Here is a 25,762-nt window from a genome sequence, read left to right as displayed (position 1 = left end):
GCTGCCCGGGAGGCTGAGGTGGAAGGATCACTTAAGCCTAGGAGGTCGATACTGCACTGAGCCGTGATTGTGCCACTGCACTCCAGCCTGAGTGACGAGCAAGACCCTATCTCAAAAAACAAAAACAAAAAAATGAAATAAAATAAATTGTCTCTCTAAATCCAAAAATGAATTAGATTGGAAAAAAGTGTTTAAGTGGAACTTTTATTTATTTCTTCCAATTTCTGCCTTTCTCTTTTGCAGGGAAATCGTGATGAGAACCAGAGTGTAAACCACCAAATGGCTCAGGAAGATGCTCAGCGTCTCTATCAAGCTGGTGAGGGGAGACTAGGGACCGATGAATCTTGCTTTAACATGATCCTTGCCACAAGAAGCTTTCCTCAGCTGAGAGCTACCATGGAGGCTTATTCCAGAGTATGAACTTTTCTTCTGAAGATTTGGCTTCTGTTTTAAGATAAAAAAAATATTTAACCCTTTAATTTTGTTTGCAGATGGCTAATCGAGATTTATTAAGCAGTGTGAGCCGTGAGTTTTCCGGATACGTGGAAAGTGGTTTGAAGACCATCTGTAAGATATTTTTTGTGCTTTGCTTTATTTTGTTTTTAAATGAGTGGGAGCTTTGAATAGTTGTTCCCTTTAAATGTTGATAATATAGTCCAAGTGGAATCTGCTTAGGCAGTAGGTGACCTCCTAATCCTTTGGGGTTTGTTTTTTGTTCTTTGTTTTCTTTATTGGACAAGCCCCCAGAAACAATCCTGTATTTTTACATGCAATTTCCTATGAGTGGTAGTGCTGTGATCAAACAGGGCTGTTTGGGGATTATTTGGCCTTCATCTGTAGGCCTTTCTTGAGAACTGTGCAAGAATACCTGATAGTTGTAGCACTTCCTTTAAAGAGAAAGGGAAAGCCCTGAGGAACTCACAGCATCACCATGAAGCAGTTTGAGTCCTCAAAACAGGTATTTCAGGTACTCAGCCCAGTGAGACTCATTTCCTTTTTGAAATTAAACAACCAGTTTCTGGTGGTCTAATACACAGATGTCTAACAAAGTGAAAGTTTCATTCTCATGGATATTAGGACTAAGGGGAGTATTAGTAACACATTGGTATTAACAGTGGAATGTCGGGCCAGGGGCAGTGGCTCACACCCAGCTACTCAGAAGGCTGAGGTGGGAAGGTCACCTGAGTCTGGGAGGCTGCAGTGAGCCATGATTGCACCACTGCACTCTAGGCTGGGTGACAGAGTGAGAGCCTTCTCAAAAAAAATCAAGGAGGAGAACATCTGAACATCCTTAACTCACCTCATGTTTCTGAGATGATTACAGAGAAAATAATCAAAGGCGGGCTAGAAGTGATAAATGAAGCTGGAGGGGTACACTTCTTGTCAGATCATGATTCCATGTCTCAACCATCTCTAACTTGCAGTGCAGTGTGCCCTGAACCGCCCTGCCTTCTTTGCTGAGAGGCTCTACTATGCTATGAAAGGTGCTGGCACAGATGACTCCACCCTGGTCAGGATTGTGGTCACTCGAAGTGAGGTGAGGCAGGCCTCTCTCTTTTTGTCGGGTCTACTCCATGTTCAATGTTGATTTCTTAGAAGTTCCCCAGCTGGTTGTCAATCCCTCAAAAATGGTAAGAAAGAGCTCTCTTTGTCACCTAAAAGAGGTGGTATAAAGAACAGAAAATTCACTTTCCTCATGCTGTGGGAGAAGCTTGCGTTAGTGAAATAGGCCACTCTGCCCTAATGAAGATAATACTAACAGATTTTACTACTTGAGAAGGTCAATGGAGAATACAAATTGATGGGAAGTTAGACATTTATCTTTTGATTTTCATTTTGCTTATATAAAAATTATATGAAAAGCCTATGTAGATTAATCCTATTGGATATCAACACTATTTAAATTTAGCATCCTTTATTAATAATAAACAGTTTTTAAAATATTCATCATTGACCGGGCGCGGTGGCTCAAGCCTGTAATCCCAGCACTTTGGGAGGCCGAGACGGGTGGATCACGAGGTCAGAAGATCGAGACCATCCTGGCGAACACGGTGAAACCCCGTCTCTACTAAAAAATACAAAAAACTAGCCGGGCGAGATGGCGGGCGCCTGTAGTCCCAGTTACTTGGGAGGCTGAGGCAGGAGAATGGCGTAAACCCGGGAGGCGGAGCTTGCAGTGAGCTGAGATCCGGCCACTGCACTCCAGCCCGGGCGACAGAGCGAGACTCCGTCTCAAAAAAAAAAAAAAAAAAAAAAAATTCATCATTGTCCCCTTAAATATAGCCTCATTTTTTAAAATTTTACTTTATATATTTACTGCACTTATAAAAAATTATTGTTTTCCCAGAAGAAATGACATTTGTGTCTTTTTTTTTTTTTTTTTTTTTTTTTTTGAGACACGGTCTCTGTCACCCAGACTGGAGTGCAGAGGTGCAATCTCAGGTCACTGCAATCTCCACCTCCTGGGTTCAAGCAATTCTCTCACCTCAGCCTCTAGAGTAGCTGGGACTACAGGTGTGCGCCACCGTGCCCAGCTAAGTTTTTGTATTTTTTGGTAGAGATGGGGTTTCACCATATTGGCCAGGCTGGGCTTGAACTCCTGACCTCAAGTGATCCACCCGCCTCGGCTTCCCAAAGTGCTGGGATCACAGGTGTGAGCCACCACACCCAACCTGAACTTTTAATTGAAAGAAAACATGGCGGGGTGTGGTGGCTCACTCCTGTAATCTCAGCAGTTTGGGAGGCCGAGGCAGGAGGATTGCTTAAGCCCAGGAGTTTGAGACCAGCCTGGGCAACATGGTGAAACCTATTTCTACAAAAAATACACACACACACAAATTAGCGGGACGTGGTAGTCCCAGCTACCCAAGATGTTGAGGTGGAAGGATCACCTGAGCCCGGAAGGTCAAGGCTGCAGCAGTGAGCTGTGATCGCACCACTGCACTCCAGCCTTGGTGACAGAGATCCAGTGTTTAAAAAAAGTACCCTAAATTATTATTATTATTATTATTATTATTATTATTATTATTGGGTTTTTTTGGGTTTTGTGTGTGTGTGTGTTTGGTTTTTTTTTGAGACGGAGTCTCGCTCTGTCACCCAGGCTGGAATACAGTGGCACAATCTCGGCTTACTGCAGCCTCTGCCTCCTGGGTTCAAGCGATTCTCCTGCCTCAGCCTCCTGAGTACCTGAGATTACAGGTGTGTGCCACCACGCCCGCTAATTTTTTTGTATTTTTAGTAGAGACAGGGTTTCACTGTGTTGGTCAGGCTGGTCTCGAACTCCTGATGATCCGTCTGCCTTGGCCTCCCAAAGTGCTGAGATTATAGGTGTGAGCCACCGCACCTGGCCAAAAACCCTAAGTTATAGCAAAGAAGGTAGATTATTTTTAAAGAAAACAACCAGAATATGGTATTTTGAAAGAAACTTTGTTCTTTAACTTAAATTTTCTAAGCAGGATGTTTTAAGTTGTGATAAAACATACATAACATAAAAATTTGCCGTTTTTAAGTAGCATTAAGTACATTCACATTGTTATGCAACCATCACTACCATTCACCTTCAGAAGTTTTTTCAACTTACAAAACTAAAAATCCATACTCCTTAAACAGTAACTCCCCATTCTTCTTTCTCCCAACTGCTGGCAACAAACCATGTGACTTTCTGTCCCTGTGTTTGACTACTCTAGGTGCGTCATATTGGTGGAATCATACAATATTTGTCTTTTTGTGACTGTCATCTTTTACTTAGCATAGCGTCCTCAAGGTTTATTCATGTTGTAGCATGTCAGAATTTCCTTCCTTTTGAGACTGAGTAATAAATAGTCCATTGTACGTGTATCCCACCTTTTTTTTTTATTCATCTGTGAGACTTGGTTTGTTTCTACCTGAATAATGCTGCTATGAACATGGGTGTACAAATACCTGTTCAAGTCTACTTTCACTTATTTTGAATATACCCAGAAGTGGACTTTCTAGGTCATATTGTAATTCTTTGGGAGTTTTTTTGTTTTGCTTTGAGGAATTACCATATTATTTTCCATAGCAGTTGGACCCTTTTACTTTTCCATCGACCAGTGTACAAGTGTTCCCATTTCGTGACATCTGACTATTTTTTGGTTTTGGTAATAGTCATCCTATCAAATGTCTTTAAATGACTGGTATCTTTGGAATAATAGATGAAACTAATACTACCCTTATCCAGTATTTTACAGAGCTGTGAATCAGACCTTCATTGGGTAGTGCTAGCATTGGTATGAGTGCCAGCCATAAAATGTCAGTCACTTGGTGTTTTCCTCCTTCAGCTTTGATTATTATTAAGATATTATTATTTTAAAAGAATTTTAATAAATATCAGTTATCACAGTTGTTTTTCTAACAGAAATATTATTTCTTATGCAGATTGACCTTGTACAAATAAAACAGATGTTTGCTCAGATGTATCAGAAGACTCTGGGCACAATGATTGCAGGTGACACGAGTGGAGATTACCGAAGACTTCTTCTGGCTATTGTGGGCCAGTAGGAGGGATTTTTTTTTTTAATGAAAAAAAAATTCTATTCATAGCTTATCCTTCAGAGCAATGACCTGCATGCAGCAATATCAAACATCAGCTAACCAAAAGAGCTTTCTATCAAGGACCGTATCAGGGTAATGTGCTTGGTTTGCACATGTTGTTATTGCCTTAATTCTAATGTTACTTTGTTCTCTACATATAATCAATGTAAAGCCATATCACAATGATACAGTAATATTGCAATGTTTGTAAACCTTCATTCTTACTACTTTCATTCTCATCAAGATGTCAAATTGAATAAAAATTACAGCAATCTCTGATTCCGTGTAATAACATTGCATAATTTTTTAGAAGGTTGCTGAAAGCTCTGCCTTCCAGAATCCCTCTAGGTCTGCTTGATAGAGTGGATAGTATGTCAAAACTGTGTACTTTAAAAAAAATTTCATCTCTTTACATCTAGAATAATTTGCATCTTATTTTGCATAAATTGGTTCTGTATTCATAAACACTTTCCACATAGAAAATAGATGAGTATTACCTGTAGCACCTTTTAAGAAAGGGTCAAATGTTTATATGCTTAAGATACATAGCCTACTTTTTTTCCAGTTGTTTTCTTTTTTAAATTGAGTTATTACAAATAAAAAATTGCATATATTTAAGGTGTACAATATGGTGTTTTGATATCAGCATTTCTTGCGTAATGATTCTGCAATTAAGGTCAAGCTAACTAAATATCTGTCACCTTGACATAGTTACCATTTTTTCGTGTGTAGTGAAAACACTTAAGATCTACTACCATAGCAAATTTTAAGTGTTCAATACATTATTAACTATAGATATCATGCTCTACATTAAACCTCTAGAATTTATTCATCTTATAACTGAAAGTTTATACCCTTTGACCAACATCTCCCCATTTTCCCCACTTCTCACCTGGACAACCACCACTCTGTTTAAGTTCAGCTATTTTGGCCGGGCGCGGTGGCTCAAGCCTGTAATCCCAGCACTTTGGGAGGCCGAGACGGGCGGATCACGAGGTCAGGAGATCGAGACCATCCTGGCTAACACGGTGAAACCCCGTCTCTACTAAAAATTACAAAAAAACTAGCCGGGCGAGGTGGCGGGCGCCTGTAGTCCCAGCTACTCGGGAGGCTGAGGCAGGAGAATGGTGGGAACCCGGGAGGCAGAGCTTGCAGTGAGCTGAGATCTGGCCACTGCACTCCAGCCTGGGCGACAGAGCGAGACTCCGTCTCAAAAAAAAAAAAAAAAAAGTTCAGCTATTTTAGATTCCACATATAAATGGCATATAATACTTCTCTTTCTGTGTCTGGCTTATTTCACCTAGCATAATGATCTCTAAGTTTATAGTTCACATTGTCACAAATGGCAGAATTTCCTCCTTTTTTTTTTTTTTGAGATGGAGTTTCACTCTTGTTCCCCAGGCTGGAGTGCAGTGGTGCAATCTCAGCCCATTGCACCCTCCGCCTCCTGGGCTCAAGCAATTCTCTTGCCTCAGCCTGCTGAGTAGCTGCGATTGCAGGCATCTGCCACCACTCCCGGCTAATTTTTTGTTTAGTAGAGATGGGGTTTCACCAGATTGGCCAGGCTGGTCTTGAACTCGTGACCCTCAGGTGACCCACACGCCTTGGCCTCCCAGAGTGCTTGGATTACAGGCGTGAGCCACTGCACCCGGCCAGAATTTCCTCCTTCTGGCCAAATAATATTCCATGGTGTATATATACTATAATTTATTTAACCATTCATCCATCAATGGACACTTGAGTAGTTTCCATATCTTGGTTATTGTGAATAATGCTGCAGTGAACATGGGAGTAAAGATACCTCTTTATGATATTGATTTCATTTCCTTCAGATACATACCCAGAAGTGGTATTGCTGTATCATATTATTTTTAATTTTTTGAGAAACCTCCATACTGTTTTCTATGATGGCTGTACCAATTTACCTTCCCACCAACAGTGTACAATGGTTCCCTTTGCTCCACATTCTTGCCAACACTTGCTATGTCTTACCTTTTTGATAATACCCAACCTAATAGGTGAAAATCCCATGTGTACTTGAGAAGAATGTATATGCTACCATTGTTAGGTATGGAGTGTTCTGTATGTGTCCATTAGATCTAGTTTATTGTGCTATTTAAGTTATCTTTTTCCTTATAGCTGATTTTTCTATCCATTATTGAGAATGGGGTATTGAAGCCCCAGTTACTGTTGTAAAACTGTTTCTTTAATTCTATCAGTTTTTGCTTCATATATTTAGGTGGTCTCTTATTAGGTGTGTAGATGTTCATAATTGTCATATCTTCTTGCAGTATTGAATTTTTTATTATATAATATACTTTGTCCCCTATAACCTTTCTTTCTTTTTTTTTTTTTGAGATGGAGTCTTGTTCTGCTGCCCAGGCTGGAGTGCAGTGGCCTAATCTCAGCTCACTGCAGCCTCCACCTCTCAGGTTCAAGCAATTCTCGTGCCTCAACCTCCCAAGTAGTGGGGATTACAGGTGCCCGCCAGCATGCCTGGCTAATTTTTGTATTTTTAGTAGAGACAGGTTTTTGCCATGTTGGCCAGGCTGGTCTTGAACTCCTGACCTCAGGTGATCTGCCCGCCTCGGCTTCCCAAAGTGCTGAGATTACAGGCATGAGCCACCATGCCCAGCCCCTATAACCTTTTTTGATTTAAAGTCTATCTTGTCTGATATTACTATAGCCTCCCCTGCTGTCTTTTGGTTACTATTTGCATGTAGTGTCTTTTTCCGTCTTTTAACTTTTAATCTGTTTGTGTCTTTGGATCAAATGTGAGTGTTTTGTAGACAGCATAAAGTTGGATTTTTGTTTGTTTTGAGACGGAGTCTCACTCTGTTGCCAGACTGGAGTGCAGTGGAGCAATCTTGGCTCACTGCAACCTCTTCCTCCCGGGTTCAACCGATTCTGCCTCAGCCTCCCTGGTAACTGGGACTACAGGTGTGTGCCACCACGCCCAGCTAATTTTTTGTATTTTTAGTTGAGATGGGGTTTCACCCTGTTGGCCAGGATGGTCTCGATCTCTTGACCTTGTGATCCGCCCACCTCAGCCTCCCAAGGATTTTTTAAAAATCCATTTTGCCAGTCTTTGTCTTTTATTTATTTATTTTTTTTTTTGAGATGGAGTCTCGCTCTGTGGCCCAGGCTGGAGTGCAGTGGCGTGATCTCGGCTCACTGCAAGCTCCACCTCCCGGGTTCACACCATTCTCCTGCCTCAGCCTCCTGAGTAGCTGGGACCACTGGTGCCCGCCACCACACCGGCTAATTTTTTGTATTTTTAGTAGAGACGGGGTTTCACCATGTTAACTAGGATGGTCTCGATCTGACCTCGTGATCTGCCCACCTCAGCCTCCCAAAGTGCTGGGATTTACAGACGTGAGCGACCGAGCCCGGCCCAGTCTTTGTCTTTTGATTAGAAAGTTTAATCCCAGCTGGGCATGGTAGCTCACACCTGTAATTCCAGCCCTTTGGGAGGCTGAGGCCAGTGCATCACTTGAGGTCAGGACTTCGAGACTGGCCTAGCCAACATGGTGAGACCCTATCTCTACAAAAACTACAAAACTTAGCCGGTTGTGGTGGCATGTGCCTATAATCCCAGCTACTCAGGAGGCTGAGGTGGGAGAATTGCTTGAACCCAGGAGGTGGAGGTTGCAGCGAGTTGAGATCATGACCCTACAATCCAGCCTAGGCTACAGAGCAAGACTCCATCTCAAAAAAAAAAAAAAAAAGGAAATGTAATCTATTTACATTTAAAGTAATTACTGATAAGAACTTCTGTTGTGTTGCTATTTGTTCTCCATATGGCTTATTGCTTTTTTGTCCCTCATTTCCTGCATTACTGTCTTTTGTGTTTAGTTGTTTTGTAGTGAAACATTTAAATTCATTTCCCTTTGTTTTGTGTATATTGTATAGCTATTTTCTTTGTGGTTACCATTGGGATTACATTTAACATCCTAAAGTAATAACACTCACCCTTTTGGTTGATGTCACAAAATTACATCTTTTTACATTGTGTGCTCCAAAACATAAACTAATTCTTTTAAATGCATTAGTTTCTTAAATTACATAGAATACAAAATTTGGAGTTACAAACCAAAATTACAGTCATACTAGCATTTAGTTTTTTTTAACGTATTTGTCTCAAATCATGTAGAAAACCAAAAGTATCGTTACAGACTAATATCACAATAACACTAGCTTTTATAATTGCCCATATATTTACCCTTTATTGAGATCTTTATTTCTTCATGTGGCTTCAAGTTACCGTCTAGTCTCCTTTCATTTCATCCTGCAGGACTAGGACTTCTTTGACCATTTCTTGTAGGGCAGGTCTAGTGGTAATGAACTTTCCCAGCTTTTATCTAGGAATATGTCAATTTCCTCATCACTTTTTAAGGACGGTTTTGCCAGATATACGATTCTTGGGTTGACAGTTTTTTTTTTTCTTTTAGCGCTTTAAATATATCATCTTATTCTTTCTGATGAGAAATCTGCTGATAATCTTATTAAGAACATCTAGGCTGGGTGCGGTGGCTCACGCCTGTAATCCCAGCACTTTGGGAGGCCAAGGCGGGCAGATCACGAGGTCCGGAGATCGAGACCATCCTGGCCAACATGGTGAAACCCCATCTCTGCTAAAAATACAAAAATTAGCCGGGCGTGGTGGCAGGCGCCTGTAATCCCAGCTACTCGGGAGGCTGAGGCAGGAGAATGGCGTGAACCTGGGAGGCGGAGCTTGCAGTGAGCTGAGATCCGGCCACTGCACTCCAGCCTGGGCGACAGAGCAAGACTCCGTCTCAAAAAAAAAAAAAATCTTGTATGTGGTAAATCACTTCTCTCTTGCTGATTTCAGGATTCTCTCTTTGGATTTAGAAAGTTTGATTAAAGGCCAGGCACGGTGGCTCACGTCTGTAATCCCAGCACTTTCAGAGGCCGAGGCAGGCAGATCACGAGGTCAGGAGATCAAGACCAAGCTGGCTAACACGGTGAAACCCTGTCTCTACTAAAAATACAAAAAAGTAGCCGGGCGTGCTGGCAGGCACCTGTAATCCCAGCTACTTGGGAGGCTGAGGCAGGAGAATGGCATGAACCCGGGAGGCAGAGCTTGCAGTGAGCCTCCGTCTTAAAAAAAAAAAAAAAAAAAGAAACTTTGATTGATTAAAATGTGTCTTAATGTGGCTCTTTAAGTTCATCTACTTGGAGTTCATTGGGCTGCTTGGGCGTTTATATTCATGTCTCACAGAACTTAGGAAGCTTTTAAGCCATTATTTCTTCAAATATTTTCTCTTCCTCTTTCTTGTCCTTTAGAATTCCCACAATGTGTATGATGGTCCACCTGATGGTGTTTCACAGGTCCCTTAGGCTCTGTTCTCTTTTCCTCAATCTTTTTTCTTTCTGTTCTTCAGACTCAGTTTCCATTGTCCTGTTTCCAAGTTGACTTACTCTTTTTTTGCTTGTTTAAATCTGTCTTTGAATCCTGCTAGTGAATTATTGCATTTCAGTTATTGTATTTTTCAGCTCCAGAATTTTTTTGGTTCCTTTTTAGGTTTTCTGTCTCTTTATTGATATTTCCATTTTCTTCATACATCATTTTCTTGACTTTTTCCATATCTTCCTTTAGTTTTTTGATCATCTCTTTTATTTTATGTTTTTGAGACAGGGCCTCACTCCTATCACACAGGCTAGAGTGCAGTGGCACAATCACAGCTTAACTGTAGCCTCAACTTACCTGGCTCAGTTGATTCTCCCATGTCAGACTCCGAGTAGCTGGGACTACAGGTGTGTGCCACCACGTCCAGCTAATTTTTTGTATTTTTTAGTAGAGATGGGATTTCACTGTGTTGCCCAGGCTGGTCTCAAACTCCTGGGCTTAAGTGATCTGCCTACCTTGGCTTCTCAAAGTGTTGGGATTACAGGCATGAGCCACCACGCCTGGCCTGATATCTTTAAGACAGTTTTTTGTTTCTGTGTTTTGAGACAGGATCTCACTCTGTCACCAAGGCTGGAGAGCAGTGGCACAATCAAAGCTCACTGCAGCCTCCAACTCCTGGGCTCAAAGTGAGCCTCCTACCTCAACCTCCCAAGTGGCTAGTTAGGACTACAGACACAGGCCACTGCACCTGGCTGGCTTATTTTTAAATTCTTTTTTTTTAAGAGACAGGGTCTCACTGTGTTGCCCAGGCTGCTCTTGAACTCCCAGCCTCAAGTGATCCTCTTGCCTTGACCTCCCAAAGTGCTGGAATTACAGGCATGAACCACCACACCCAGCCTTTAAGACACGTTTTAAAATTTTTTTATGTAATAGATCTGTCACCAGGTCTTTTTTTTTTTTTTTTTTTTTTTTTTTGAGGCGGAGTCTCGCCCTGTGGCCCAGGCTGGAGTGCAGTGGCCGGATCTCAGCTCACTGCAAGCTCCGCCTCCCGGGTTCATGCCATTCTCCTGCCTCAGCCTCCCGAGTAGCTGGGACTACAGGCGCCCGCCACCTCGCCCGGCTAGATTTTTGTGTTTTTTAGTAGAGACGGGGTTTCACTGTGTTAGCCAGGATGGTCTCGATCTCCTGACCTCGTGATCCACCCGTCTCGGCCTCCCAAAGTGCTGGGATTACAGGCTTGAGCCACCGCGCCCGGCCCAGGTCTTTTTTTAGAGACAATTTCTGTTTATTTTTGCCTTTGATTGGGGATAGTTTCCTGTTTCTTTGTATGCCTTGTGATTTTTTGCATTGAAAATTATACATTTGGGTTTAATAATATGGTAACTCTGAAAATTGGATTCTCCCCTTTCCCCAGGGTTTGCTATTTTTTGTTACTGCATTTGTTTATTGTTTATTTATTTATTTTTTTAATTGTTGTATGCTGTCTCTGTGCCAAGGATCATACTGAGGTATAAACTTAAGGTCTTCTCAGGTGTTTTTGAGCCTGTACCTTTCCCTAGGTGTGGGTGGCCACTTTCTGATTTTCCCCATATATGTATGTCCTTGTCTTTAATGTCTGCACCCCAAAGGGAGAAAAAGAGAAAACTGAAGGGTAGGGGTAAAGACAGACCTTTCAATCCTCTGAAAGTCACTTCACCTGAAGAGGGAGAGACTTGCAACAATTGGGGGAGGTGCAGCAATGGCCCCTGCTTCTTTGTCTGTACCCCTGTGATCAGAAGCAGTGTTCAGGAATCAGCACAGATACCTCATATTTGGAGGATAGGATCCTTTTTTGCCTACCCTGGCTCCCACAGGCTATGTGCAGGCTCCTACAGGAACAAATGCACACTCGCCTCCCACAGGATGGGTAGCTGCTACTGTGCTAAGAGCAAAAATTGAAATTAATAGTCCAAATTGCCATCCAGGTCTTCCTCTGGAAGTTGCAAACCTTCAATAGACTCCAGAATTCCACAATAGTTACCTCAGACAACCTCGGTGGGGAGGAAGATTTCTGGTACTTCCTACTCTGTCTGCCATCCTCCCAGAGTCCTTTCCCAAGCAACATATTTTTAAGCTTTTAAAAATATGAGCTATATATTCATATATACAATTTACCCTTTTAAAGTGTACAATTCAGCTGTGCATAATCCTAGCACTTTGGGAAGCCAAAGCAGGAGGATTCCTTGAGCCCAGGAGTTTGAGACCAACCTGGGCAAGATGGCAAGACTCCGTTGCTACAAAAATTAATTTAAAAAATTAGCTGTGTGTGGTGGTGCGTACCTGTGGTTCTAGCTGCTTGGGAGGCCAAGGCAGGAGGATGGATCATTTGAGCACAGGAGTTCGAGGTGACAGTGGGCTATGATTGTGCCATTGCACGCCAGCCTAGGTGACAAAGTGAGGCCCCCATCTCTAAAAAATAATGTGTACAATTCAGTGGTTCTCAGCATATTCACAAATTTGTGCAATCATCATCACAATCAATTTTTGAACATTTTCCTCACCCCAAAAAAGAAACCCCTTACCCAATCAGCGGTCATTCCTCATTCCTCACCCTCCTACTCAGTCCCTGGCAACCACTAATCTACTTTCTGTCTCTGGATTTGCCTATTCTGGACTTTCCTAATACTGGAATCTTATAATATGTAGCCCTTTGTGTCTGACTTCTTTCATTTAGCATACTGTTTCTAAGGTTCATCTGTGGTATAGCATGAATCAGTACTTCATTCTGTTTTGTGGCTGGCTATATTGCTTTTTTTTTTCTTTTCTTCAGACAGAGTCTTGCTGTGTTGCCCAGGCTGGGGTGCAGTGGCACGATCTTGGCTCACTGAAACCTCTGCCTCCTGGGTTCAAGCAATTCCCCTGCCTCAGTCTCCTGAGTAGGTGGGATTACAGGTGTGTGCCACCATGCCCGGCTAATTTTTTGTAGTTTTGGTAGAGATGGGGTTTCACCATGTTGGCCAGGCTGGTCTCAAACTCCTGGTCTCAAGTCATCTGCCTGCCTTGACCTCCCAAAGTGCTGGGATTACAGGGATGAGCCACGTAGGCCTGACCAATTATATCACATTTTAAAAAATTCATTCATCAGTTGATGGGCATCTGGGTGTTTTTCACCTTTTGGCTATTATGAATAATGCTATTGTGAACATTCATGTTTAAGTTTTTGTGTGGACCTATGTTCCCAACTATCTTGGCTATACATTTAGGGGTAGAATTGCTGAATCATCACCTGAGGTCAGGAGTTCAAGACCAACCTGGCCAACATGGTGAAACCCTGTCTCTATTAAAAATACAAAAATTAGGCCAGGCACAGTGGCTCACATCTGTAATCCCAGCACTTTGGGAGGCCTAGGCAGGTGAATCACAAGGTCAACAGTTCGAGACCAGCCTGGCCAACACGGTGAGACAATTCTGTCTCAAATAAAAAGAATTGCTGGATCATATGGTATATCTATGTTTAACTTTTGTTTTTTTTTTAAGAGACGGAGTCTTGCTCTGTCTCCCAAGCAGGAGTGTAGTGGCGCCATTTTGGCTCACTGCAACCTCCATCTCCCAGGTTCAAGCAGTTCTCCTGCCTCAGCCTCCCAAGTAGCTGGGATTACAGGCACATGCCGCCACACACCTGGCTAATTTGTGTGTGTGCGTTTTAGTAGAGACGGAGTTTCACCGTATTGCCCAGGCTGATCTCGAACTCCTGAGCTCAGGCAATCCACCCACCTTGGCCTCCCAAAGTGCTAGGATTACAGGCATGAGCCACCGCAGTCGGCCTGTGTTTAACTTTTTGAGGATCTGCCAAACTGTTTACTGAGGTGGCTGTACCATATTATTATCCTATCAGCAATAAAGTTTTGAATCTGGGGGTTAATCTGATTAGATCCACAAAAAGTCTGCCCTGCAATTTGGTCATTTGCCTTTTGTTTTTTTCTATGTAGCTGAAGACCACACCATTTAACCTTTGCTGGCTTCCTATATAATCTATAAATAACATGTCACCATGGTAACGGTCACTTAAGTTGCTTTTCAGGAACTTGGGACAGCTCCTCTCCAGTTCAAACTGGTTGCAACCACTGACCCTTCAACCAGGCCTGAGCAAATGCTGAAGAGGTAGCCTTTTGACATCACAGGCTAAACACTCCACCTTCAGATGATGCTAATGTCACCATTTTCTGAACAGTCATCCTATGAAGTGCCATGAATCCTGACTACACTTGTGCAGATCACTGGATGATTCATTTTCCCCCACTGCCAATCACCTTTCCCCATGCCTTAGACCACCCTGCTTCTCTAACCCATAAACATCCCTATGCCTTATTTTCGGAAGGCAGATATGAGAGCTATTTACCTGCCCCCTTGCTGGGCTGCCTTGTGAATAAATCTTTTCTCTTTTGCAAAATGTGTCATCACAGTGATTGGTTTACCCAGCACGGGCAGAACAAACCTGGTTAATAATTTCTTCTCATCCTCGCCAACACTTATTATCATTGCCTATGTTTTTCACTATAGCCATGCTGGTGGATATGAAGTGGCATCTGATTGTGATTTTCATTTCATTTCCCTTGTGACTAATGAGCATATTTTTTGTGCTTATTGATTATTTGCATATCTTCTTTAAAAAAATATCTGTTCAAATACTTTGCCCATTTTTAATTTGGGTAATTTGTATTTCTGTTGAGTTGTAAAAGTTGTTTATATATTTTGGATAGTAGACTCTTACCAGATACACAAGTCACAAAATATTTTCTCCCATTCCATCGGTTGGCTTTTGTTTTCTTGATGGTGTCTTTTGATGTACAAAATTTTTAAATTATTTTTTCTTCAAGACTTAAAACATTTTAATTGATACAATTGTACATATTTATGGGGACAGTATAATTGTGACACATGTACACAATATGTAATAAATTAGGGTAATTAACATATCCATCATCTCAGTCATCTTTTTTGTGATGAGAAGATTCAAAATCCTCTCTTCTAGCTATTTTGAAATATGTAATACATTACCATGAACTATAATCACCATTCAGAGCAATGGAACACTAGAACTTATTCTTCCTATCAGCTGTAACTTTGTATCCATTGACTGGCCTCTCCCTGTCCTCCCTCTTCCCTCCCCTTCCCAACCTCTGGTAACCACTATTTATTCTCTACTTCTATTAGATCAACATTTTAAGGCCAGGTGCAGTGGCTCACATCTGTAATCCATCCCAGCACTTTGGGAGACTGACGTGGGTGGATCACTTGAAGACAGGAGTTCGAAACCAGCCTGGCCAACATGGTGAAACCCCATCTCTACTAAAAATACAAAAAATAGCTGGGTGTGGTGGCATGTGCCTGTAATCCCAGCTACTCAGGAGGCTGAGGCATGAGAATTCCTTGAACCTGGAAGGTGAAGGTTGCAGTGAGCCGAGACCTCGCCACTGCACTCCAGCCTGGGTGACAGAGTGAGACTCAGCCTCAAAAAAAAAAAAAAAAAAAAAAAAATTTAGGATTCTACATATGAATGAGATCATGCAGTATTTGTCTTTCTGTGCCTAGCTTATTTCACTTAATGATCTCTAGGCTCATTCAAGTTGTTCCAAATGACAGGATTTCATTCTTTTTTATGGCTGAATAGTATTCCATTGTGTAAATTTACCACATATTCATTCATCTGTTGATGGACACTTAGGTTGATTCCATGTTTTGGCCATCGTGAATAGTGCTGCAATAAACATGGGTGTGCAGACATCTTTTTGACATACTGATATCATATCCTTTGGATATATGGGATTGTTAGTTCATATGGTAGTTCTGTTTTTAATTTTTTTAGGAACCCTCTACTATTTTCCACAGTGGCTGTACCAATTTACATTCTCACCAACAATGCACTGCATAATGAAGGTTCAGTCAACAACACTACATATATGACAGTAGTTTCATAACACAACACAGCTGAAAAATTCCTATCACTTAGTACTTACTAATGCTAGACTTTTTATCATTATTTTAGAGTATATTCCATCTACTCATTGAAAAGAAGTTAACTATAAAAAACCCAAGGTAGGGGCCGGGCGCGGTGGCTCAAGCCTGTAATCCCAGCACTTTGGGAGGCCGAGACGGGCGGATCACGAGGTCAGGAGATCGAGACCATCCTGGCTAACACGGTGAAACCCCGTCTCTACTAAAAAATAAAAAAAAAAAATTAGCCGGGCGAGGTGGTGGGCGCCTGTAGTCCCAGCTACTCGGGAGGCTGAGGCAGGAGAATGGCGGGAACCCGGGAGGCGGAGCTTGCAGTGAGCTGAGATCCGGCCACTGCACTCCAGCCCGGGCGACAGAGCGAGACTCCGTCTCAAAAAACAAACAAACAAACAAACAAACAAACAAAAAAACCCAAGGTAGGACCTTCAGGAGGTATTCCAGAAGAGGGCATTGTTTTAGGAGATGACAGCTCCATGTGTGTTAGGCCCCTGAAGACCTTCCAGTGGGATGAGATGTGCAGGTGGAAAACAGTCATGTTGATTTTCCTGAGCCTGTGTAGACTTAGGCTAATGTGTGTATTTGTGTCTTTGTTTTTTTATTTTTGAAGGCAGGGTCTTGCTCTGTCACCCAGGTTGGAGTGCAGTGGTGGAATAATTGCTCACTGCAGCCTTGAACTCCTGGCCTCAAGCGATCCTCCTGCCTCAGCGTCCCAAGTAGCTGGGACTACAGGCTTTTGCCATCACACCACACTAATTTTTAAGTTTTTTGAAGAGACGTGGTCTCACCATGTCACCCCAGGCTGGTAACTCCTGGACTCAAGCAGTCCTCTTACCTCGGCCTCCCAAAGTGCTAGGATTACAGGCCAGAGCCACCACACCTGACCTGTGTCTTAGTTTTTAACAAAGCTCAAAAAGTAAAAAACTATTTATTTATTTATTTATTTATTTATTTATTTATTTATTGAGACAGAGTCTCGCTCTGTCGCCCAGGCTAGAGTGCAGCAGCATGATCTCCGCTCACTGCAAGCTCCTCCTCCTGGGTTCACGCCATACTTCTGCCTTAGCCTCCTGAGTAGCTGGGACTACAGGCGCCCGCCACCACACCCGGCTAATTTTTTCTATTTTTAGTAGAGACGGGATTTCATCATATTAGCCAGATGGTCTCGATCTCCTGACCTTATGATCCACCTGCCTCGGCCTCTCAAAGTGCTGGGATTACAGGTGTCAGCCACCTGTAAAAATATGGTATAAAAGATAAATAGTATACCTGTAGAAGGCCTGTAAAAAATAATTTTTAAAAACCTTATAAGGACGTACAGAAAATATTTTTGTATAGCTATGAGTCAAAAAGTTAAGAAGTTTAGGCTGAGTGCAGTGGCTCACGCGTGTAGTCTCAGCACTTAGGGAGGCCGAGGCAGGTGGATCACTTGAGCCCAAGAATTCAAGACCAGCCTGAGCAACATGGTGAAACCCCATCTCTACAAAAAAATACAAAAAGGCAGGAGGTTTGCTTGAGCCCAAGAAGATTGAGGCTGCAGTGAGCCATGATCATGCCACTGCACTCCAGCCAGGGTGACAGAACGAGACCCTAACTCCAAGGGGAAAAAAAAAAATGTTTAGGAAGCAAAAATGTTACAGTAAGCTAAAGTAAATGTATTATTTAAAGTTTTAAAATAAATTTAGTGTAGCCTAATTATATAGTGTTTATTAAGTCTGCAGTAGTATATAGTAACGTCGTAGGCCTTCACAATTCACTCACTACTCATTCCTTCAGTCACCCAGAGCAACTTCTAGGCCAGCAAGTGCCATTCATTATGAGTGCCTTCTACAGGTGTACTATTTATCTTTTATACCATATTTTTACTGTACTTTTTCTATGTTTAGATACACAAGTACTTACCATTGTGTTAAAATTGCCTACAGTATTTGGTATAGTAACATGCCATACCTGTTTGTTGCCTAGAAGCAATAGGATATACTCTATATGACTTAGGTATGTGGTAGGCTATGCTATCTATGTTTGTGTAGATACACTATTTGCATTTTCCTCATGTTTAGTGATGTTGAACATTTTTTCATAAATCTATTGGCCATTTGTATACTTTCTTTCAAGAAATGTCTATTTAGATCTTTTGCCCATTTTAAAATCAGATTATTTGTGGGGGTTTTTGTTTTTTGCATTTTTTTTTCTTTTTTGGTGTTGAGTGTCTTATGTATTCTGGATATTAACCCCTTGTCAGATGCATAGTTTGTAAATATTTTCTCCCATTCTATATGCTGTCTCTTCAATCTATTGATTGTTTCCTTTGCTGTGCAGAAGCTTTTTAGTTTGATGTAATCCCACTTGTCTATGTTTGTTGTTGTTGTTGCCTGTGTTTTGAGGGTTATCCAAAAATTCCTTGCTCAGACCAATGTCAAAAGCATTTTTTCCTGTGTGTTTTTTTTTTCTTCTAATAGTTTAATAGTTTCAGGTCTTATGCTTAAATATTTTATCCCCTTTGAGGCTATTTTTGTAAATGGTGAGAGATAGGGGTCTAGTTTTATTCTTCTGCATGTGGATAGTCAATTTTTGTGATACATCACACTAACAGAACAAAAGATAAAAGCCATATGATAATCTCAGTAGACGTGGAAAAAGCATTTGGTAATGTTCAACATCCCTTCATGACCAAACAAAACAAAACTCTCAACAAATTAGATGTGGAAGGAACATACCTCAGTACAATAAAGACCATGTATGACAGACCCACAGCTAACATACTTAATGAGGACATGTTGAAAGCTTTTTCTCTAAAATCTGGAACAAGATAAGGATAGCCACTTTCACTACTTCTAGTCACATAGTACTGGAAGTCCTAGCCAGAGTAATTAGGCAAGAGAAAGAAACAAAGGACATCTAAATTGGACAGAAAGAAGTCAAACTTCCTGTCTGCAGATGACATGAACTTATACACAGAAAACCCTAAAGATTCTACCAAGAAACTGCTAGAAGTAATAAATTCAGTAAAGTTGCAGGATACAAAAGCAACATACAAAAATCAGTAGCATTTCTATATGCCATAGTGAGCTATCTGAAAAAGAAAAAAGCAATCTCATTCACAATTACTACAAAAAAAAAGTATCCTATGTTCATGGATTAGAATAATTAACACTGCTAAAATGTTCATACTTCAAAAGTGCTCTACAGATTGAACACAGTCTCTATCAACATTGCAATGACATTCTTCACAGAAATAGAAAACCCTCAAATTTATAGTTTTAGTTCTTACATTTAGGTTTTTGGTTCATTTTGAGTTATTTTTTGTATATGGTGTTAGGTAAGGGTCCAAATTCATTCTTTGAATGTGGACATTGTTTTTTCTTGTACCATTTGTTTAAAAGACTATATTACCGCCCTCCCTCCCACATCCCATTAGATCATCTTGGCACTCTTGTTAAAAATCAATTGACCATAAATATAAGAGTTTATTTCTGAACTCTCAATTCAGTTGATTCTTTTGATCTATATGGCTATCTTTATGCCTTTATTATTGTCTTCATTACTTGATTACTGCAACTTTGTAGACAGTTTTGAAATTGGAAAGTGTGAGTCTTCCGACTGTTCTTCTGGTTCAAGATTGTTTTGGCTACTGTGGGTCCCTTGCTTTTCTATATGAATTTTAGGATCAGCTTGTTAATTTCTGGAAAAAAAAGTCGGGATTTTAATAGTGATTGCTCTCAATCTGTAGATCAATTTGAGGATGAGCAATACATTTGATTGTTTTACTGAGTGTCAGAAATATGTTGACTTTGGAAGTAACAAATTAGCTAATTAGAAACATGTCTTTTGGAGTAATGAGAAAGGAATTTGTTGAGCTAGTGCATCATTTAGTGGAGGCCTTTGAAACTCAGACCAAGGCATTTGAATTTTATTAGAAAGAGATTTTTATAGTTTTTCTTCCCTGAAATTGGTTTGCATATGTAGATGATTTTATTATGATTCCAGTACTATTATATTTTCCATACCACTAAAGAGGGCTTTTTCCATACACAAGTGGATGTTTTAAATCAGTCAAAAAGTATTGAATGCCTTTCAAATAGAGTGGCCACTGCTAAGCACTGTAGGAGAATAAAAGAACAGTAACACACACACACACACACACACACACACACACACACACACACACACGGGAGGCTGAGGTGGGAGGGTCACATGAACCCGGGAGGCGGAGGTTGCAGTGAGCCGAGATCATGTCACCGAACTCCAGAGCAAGACTGTCTCAATTTTAAAAAAAAACAACAAACAAAAAAAGGCCAGGCATGGTGGCTCACGCCTGTAATCCTAGCACTTTGGGAGGCTGAGGTGGGTGGATCACCTGAGGTTAGGAGTTCAAGACCAGCCTGGCCAACATGGCCCTGTCTCTACTAAAAATACAAAAATTAGCCGGGCGTGGTGATGGGTGCCTGTAATCCCAGCTACTCTGGTGGCTGAGGCACAAGAATCACTTGACCCCAGGAGGTGGAGGTTGCAGTGAACCCAGATTGTGCCACTGCACTCCAGGCTGGGCTACAGAGTGAGACTCTGTCTTAAAAAAAAAGAAAAAAGAAAATTGTAACATACAGCCCTTGCTCTCAGGTACCCTACAGTTGAATGGAGATTAATTATGTTTAAAGAAGTGACATCTGTTATTTATCCTTGCTTGCCTAAGACCTTGAAGCAAAGTACTAAGTAGATCAAGATCATGAGCAATTTCTGGAAGAACAGCTCCCTATTAAAGACTCGGCCTAACCCAGCTTATTATGTAGAAAAAGTGTGTCATTTGCAAGTGAGATAGCTGCCTCAGTGCAAATTCACCCAAAACCCTCACTTGGGAAAAAAATCCAGAGAGAAATCCTTACTCAGTAGTGCCACAGTAGTTTTATTTTGAGAACCTTTATTACCTGTAACACTGCAAGTTCCAAAAAGTATTTCTTTTAGTGTTTATAATGTTTCTTTATTCACATAAACAAAAATTTTAAATTTTGACTCTGGTAACTCTATATCCTAAGCAAAGAACTTCCCAGGTAGAGTGGCTATGCGTATGTATATATTTTAATAATTTGTTTTGAAATGATCTCAAATGTATAGAAAAGTTGCCCAAATCGTGTAAGGAAGTCCCATGTTCCCTGCACTCAGATTCCCAAATAGTTAACACTTTATTGCACTTGTTTCATTGCTCACTGTGTGTGTATGCGTACATGTGTGCATGCATGTGCATATGTGTGTGTACATGTGTATGTATCCCTTGTTAGTCTTTTTCTGGACCTTTTGAGAGTCAAGAGAGCAAATTGTAGAGATAGTTTCTCATCACTCCTGAACACACCAGTGTTTATTTTCCCCTAAACAGGGACACTCTCCTACCTAACAACAAACAAACTTCCTCATCAGGGATTCAATATTGGTACAACATACCATCCAGTTCAGACGAGATCGGGCATGTTCGCGGTGGTATGTGATTCACAGAGCTAATTCACATTTTGCCAACTGTCCTAACAATGTTGTTTTCCTTTCTGGTCCAGAATGCTATACAGAGATACATATTGCATTTAGTTGTCATATAACCTCAGTCAGAGACAGTTCCCAGTCTTTCCTGTCCTTGGATGGTCTACAACCTGAGTTCCTTTGATGGTAGGAAAACCAAAAGGGATACTTTGTGGATTTTAGTGTGTTTCACCAGGAGGCTCACAATGTAGACTCCTCCCAACACTGATGATGTTAACCATGATCACCTGATCATGTTGGTTGCTTCCATTCAGTGTTTTCCCCTCTGAAATCGAGTAGTATTCCATGGGAGAAGCATTCCAAAATCACCCCAGTATTCTATGCCTCACAGAACATCTACCCACCAGCCTTAGCATCCATTGAACACTCCTGCCTGAGTCATCCTCCTCAGTAGTTGTCAAATGGTAGTTCTCTATTTCCATCCTTCTTGCTACACTTCTGTGTTGGCATCCTACTTCGAAGGAGTTTTCCTGTTTCTCTATATCAACACGGACTTGCATATTCAATGGATTGTAATCCGTTATGGTCGTTGTTTACTTCATGCTCAAATAGTCCCTCATTTGGCCCAAGGGAGTCCCTTCAAGCTGGCTCTTAATACTGCAACAATTTAAAGTATACATATTGCTAAAATTCATCTGCGTTGTGCAGTTCATTAACTTTGACTGCCTGTAATATGCCTCTTTGTGAATATGCCACAGTTTATTGGTCCACTCATCCACTATTCCGTCGACGGGCACTTGGGTTGTTTCCAGGTTGTTGCTATTGTGTTTTGCTATTTTAGCTCTTTAATGTTAAATTTTGAATATTAAAAGTTTGTATTAACATCATAAACTTCAGGTCTGTTTATTGTACAAATATTGAGCACCTAGGAGCAGGGTCATTTTGCACTGTCATCAACAGTGCGTGACAGGCTCATTTTTAAAATATTGCATATTTCACGCAGAAATATTTAAATGATTGTTTTCAAATCAGTTTAATAAAGGCCTTTTTCTTTAAACTTCCTTATGCTTTTTTCCCTACTATTATGGAGAAATATTGAAATAAAAGAGTCCAGAAAGCAAAATGTAAAGATGGAAACCTGTGCACTTAACCCAAACGCTTGCCAAGGTAAAGCATCCGCAGAAACAGCAGGGACTCGAAATGACGGGGCTACAGCCGGCGCTAGGCCGCAGGCGCAGAAGCTCAGGGTCGCGCTCCCTGCTCTCGTCCCCAGAGGGTTATCGCGAGTCTTGGAATAAACTTGCTGCGATTGCCAAAAGTAAGTTCTCGCGAGAGGTAGTTGGTTGCTATAGTTGTCAAAAACATAACTGAGGCTGCTGCAGGTAAGACAGCTATCCCTCCTGAAGAAACCCTCTCTTCCCGGCCTCCCCACCCCGGTCCTGCGGCCACACCACAGCCGTCACCCCGATCTTCTGCTCCCTCAGCTAAGTCCAGGCTGAAAACCCCGTTATTTAGACCGAAAAGCCGCTGGCCCGGCCAGGCGCGGACTCTGCCTCCAGCCCCAGCCCCAGCCCGGCGACCTCCACAGGAGCGCGGATGTAGGTCCTCCTTTACCGCTTCTCGACGTAGGTCCTCCTTAACCGCTTCTCGTCGTAGGTCTCATTCCGCGCGGACTGCGCTTGTCCCCCAGACCAGACCCAGTCACATCCCCTCTTTCGTCCAACCTTTTTCTCACTGGACTCTCCCCTTGTAGCTTCTTCCGAGCAGATGACAAGAAATGCGTGCCTTGCCGGGGGCAACAAGAGTCCCCACCCTAGCTGCCCTGATCATAACTTTAGTCCTATTTCTTGCATTCATAGTTCAAACACGACGCGAACGCCTCTTGTGTACAAGACATGGGTGCCAGGCACTCGGGGCCCGTAAATATGCGTGAAGGTCACATGCCTTCGAAGGTGTAATTGAGCTCTCAGGACAAACGCTGCATATTAATAATATCATTTGTGCAGTGCTTCATAGCTTAAACAGCTTTAATATCTTAGGAGGTATTCACAATGTGAAACAGGTTGGAAGTTATCCATTTTACAGAAGGTGAAACTGAGGCTTAGAGAAGTTAGGCTTTTGCCCAGGGGCACATAGTTATTAAGTAGGAAAGGTCCTTTGAATACCCAGTCTTCATAAACAGGACAGCTTGTGGTAATGCCACAAGAGACGTGTAAACTGCTAAATGAATTCAGAGGAAAGGCAGGTTTTTCCGACTGGGAAGCTTCATGGACTAGGAAGCATTTGAGCTGGATTTTAAAGGATGAGTAGGATTTGCTGTAGAGACGGAGTGAGTAGAAAGGGAGAGATCATTCCAGGGGGAAGGAAAAATGCAAAGGTTCAGAAGTGACTAAATGCAGGTGATCTTTGAAAAATACTAAGCAAGAGCATAAGCTAGAAGAGGGGAGTTGACTGGCACTGCAAGATCCTAGAAAGCCCTGAATGTAGTACTACATTTAACTACAGTTAAACTGTAGTGTTACAGTTTAACTTTGTTTGGTAGGTGAGAGGGAACAAGACAGTGGTATGATCAGATCTGTACTTTAATAAGGTAGTTATCTGCTTGTCTCATCTCATTTTCTCCCTATTTCTTCTTACACCACCACTGCAAGCTACTTGCTACTTGCTATGTGTGTTGTTTTGCCTCTGAACGTTTTAAAATCTGTTGCCTTTCTTGGAATATCCTTCCCTTTACTCTATTGAGACATAGTTCCAGGGTACTTCCTCCAAGATTTTCCTGGCATGCACACGTATTCTCAAATCCAGCTAGGTCCCAGCTTCATGCAGCACTTCCTTGCTGTATGATTGCTGGTACGATAACAAACTTCTCTGAAGCTCAGTTTTTTTCACTCAAACAGAGATTTAAGAATCACTTAGAAGGGAGGCTACGTTTAAGATAATAAATGTGAAGCACACTTGGTACACTGGCTATAATCAGTTAATTTCCTTACTTCTCACATTCTTTATATTTGTAAAAGAAAAAATAAATTTCCACCCCCCTTTTCCTCCTTTCCTCTGTCAGAGCACTTCTTCCCTCCCTTTCCTTCTTTCACTCCTCCCTTCTTTTCCTCTGTCAGAGCACCTGTCTCACAGATTATGACTCCTGGTCTAGTTACACATCTCTCGTCCTCACTAGATTTTAAATTTCTTGAGGTTAGAGAGTTCACATCTTATCTCTTGTATCCTCAGCACCCACCACGGTGCCAAGCTTAACAAAGTTTTTTTCAATGAGCAGTTCTTACAGAAGCGGGATGAGTTAGAGTGAGAAACTGGAGTCAGAGACACCAGTTAGGAGGCTTTTGTTACAGTCTAGCAGAAGGGTAATGAAGGCCTAATGCCATATTATTCAAAAGGAAAGAAGACTGATACAAAAGGGCATTTTAAATGTACATTTGACAAAGAAGTTGTCAGTGCCACTAAAGCCCTGAAACAGCCCAGAAATATGTTGTTGAACAAATGATCTGAGACTTTTAGGTGTCTGGAAAAATGCTGGAGTAGCTGAGAAGAGGCAGGATAATGATAAAGTCTGAAGGCTGTAAGATGTCGTTTTCTCTTTTGTATCACCAAATACACTTAGCATAGTATGTCCTCAGTAAACGTTTGAATTGAGTTAGAAAATAAGGCCTTTTCAACAGGCACAGTGGCTCATGCCTTTTAATCTCAGCACTTTGGGAGGCTGAGTGGGCGAATTGCTTGAGCCTAGCCTTTGAGACCAGCCTAGACAGCGTGGTGAAACCCTGTCTCTGCGAAAAATACAAAAATTAGCTGGGCGTGGTGGCGCATGCCTATAGTCCCAGCCACTCAGGAGGCTGAGGTGGGACGATCACTTGAGCCTGGGAGGTTGAAGCTGCAGTGAGCTGTGATCGCACCACTGCACTCCAGCCTGGGTGACAGAGTGAGAGCCTGAAAAAACAAAAACAAAAACCAAAAAAAAAAAAAAAAAAAAGAAGGAAGGAAGGAGAGAGAAAAGACCTTTTCTAAAAAACAAATATCCAATTTATTTTTGAAATTGTTTGTGCCCTTAGTATTGTAAAATTGACAGTATATCTGACTAAATAAGGTATATATATTAAGACCTTTTCCAATGGACTACCATTTTATGTGGTTGCTTCTTTCCTGCTCTCAAAATATATTTTTGTAAAACTGAGAAGTTAAATAATGTTTGAAGGGAGCTTTGCAGATTAAAAAAAAAAAAAGGTTACCAGAGAACACTGTGAAGGGTGTACGGCAGCAGTCCCCAACCTTTTTGGCACCAGGGACCAGTTTTGTGGAAGACAATTTCCACAGACTGGGGGCAGCGGGGATGATTTGGGGATGATTCGAGCACATTACGTTTATTGTGCA

General features: G+C 41.6%; 2 protein-coding genes across 8 annotated transcripts in view; both read left to right on the top strand.

The window, feature by feature from the left end:
- Positions 1–5,167, top strand: part of ANXA7 (annexin A7) — a 41,147-nt gene extending 35,980 nt beyond the window's left edge. For all 4 annotated transcript variants that reach the window (XM_009214699.4, XM_009214698.4, XM_003903771.5 and 1 more), the window contains 4 exons: positions 244–414; positions 492–567; positions 1,425–1,537; positions 4,399–5,167. In XM_009214699.4, coding sequence (XP_009212963.2) covers positions 244–414; positions 492–567; positions 1,425–1,537; positions 4,399–4,521 — 483 coding nt within the window. In that variant the 3' untranslated portion in view covers positions 4,522–5,167. The remainder of the gene's footprint in view (positions 1–243; positions 415–491; positions 568–1,424; positions 1,538–4,398) is intronic.
- A 17,451-nt stretch (positions 5,168–22,618) lies between these two features.
- Positions 22,619–25,762, top strand: part of CFAP70 (cilia and flagella associated protein 70) — a 110,816-nt gene continuing 107,672 nt past the window's right edge. For 2 of the 4 annotated variants that reach the window (XM_021943373.2, XM_021943371.2), the window contains exon 1: positions 22,660–22,761. The gene's annotated coding sequence lies outside the window, so the exon portion shown is untranslated. Of the gene's footprint in view, positions 22,762–25,762 lie in introns of all 4 variants that reach the window. The other 2 variants (XM_021943372.2, XM_021943374.2) reach the window with 2 other exon arrangements.

Source organism: Papio anubis, chromosome 11 (assembly GCF_008728515.1).
Source record: "Papio anubis isolate 15944 chromosome 11, Panubis1.0, whole genome shotgun sequence".
NCBI lineage: Eukaryota > Metazoa > Chordata > Mammalia > Primates > Cercopithecidae > Papio > Papio anubis.
The sequence above is the reverse complement of the archived record's forward strand: the minus strand, read 5'-3'. Positions and strand labels throughout refer to the sequence as shown.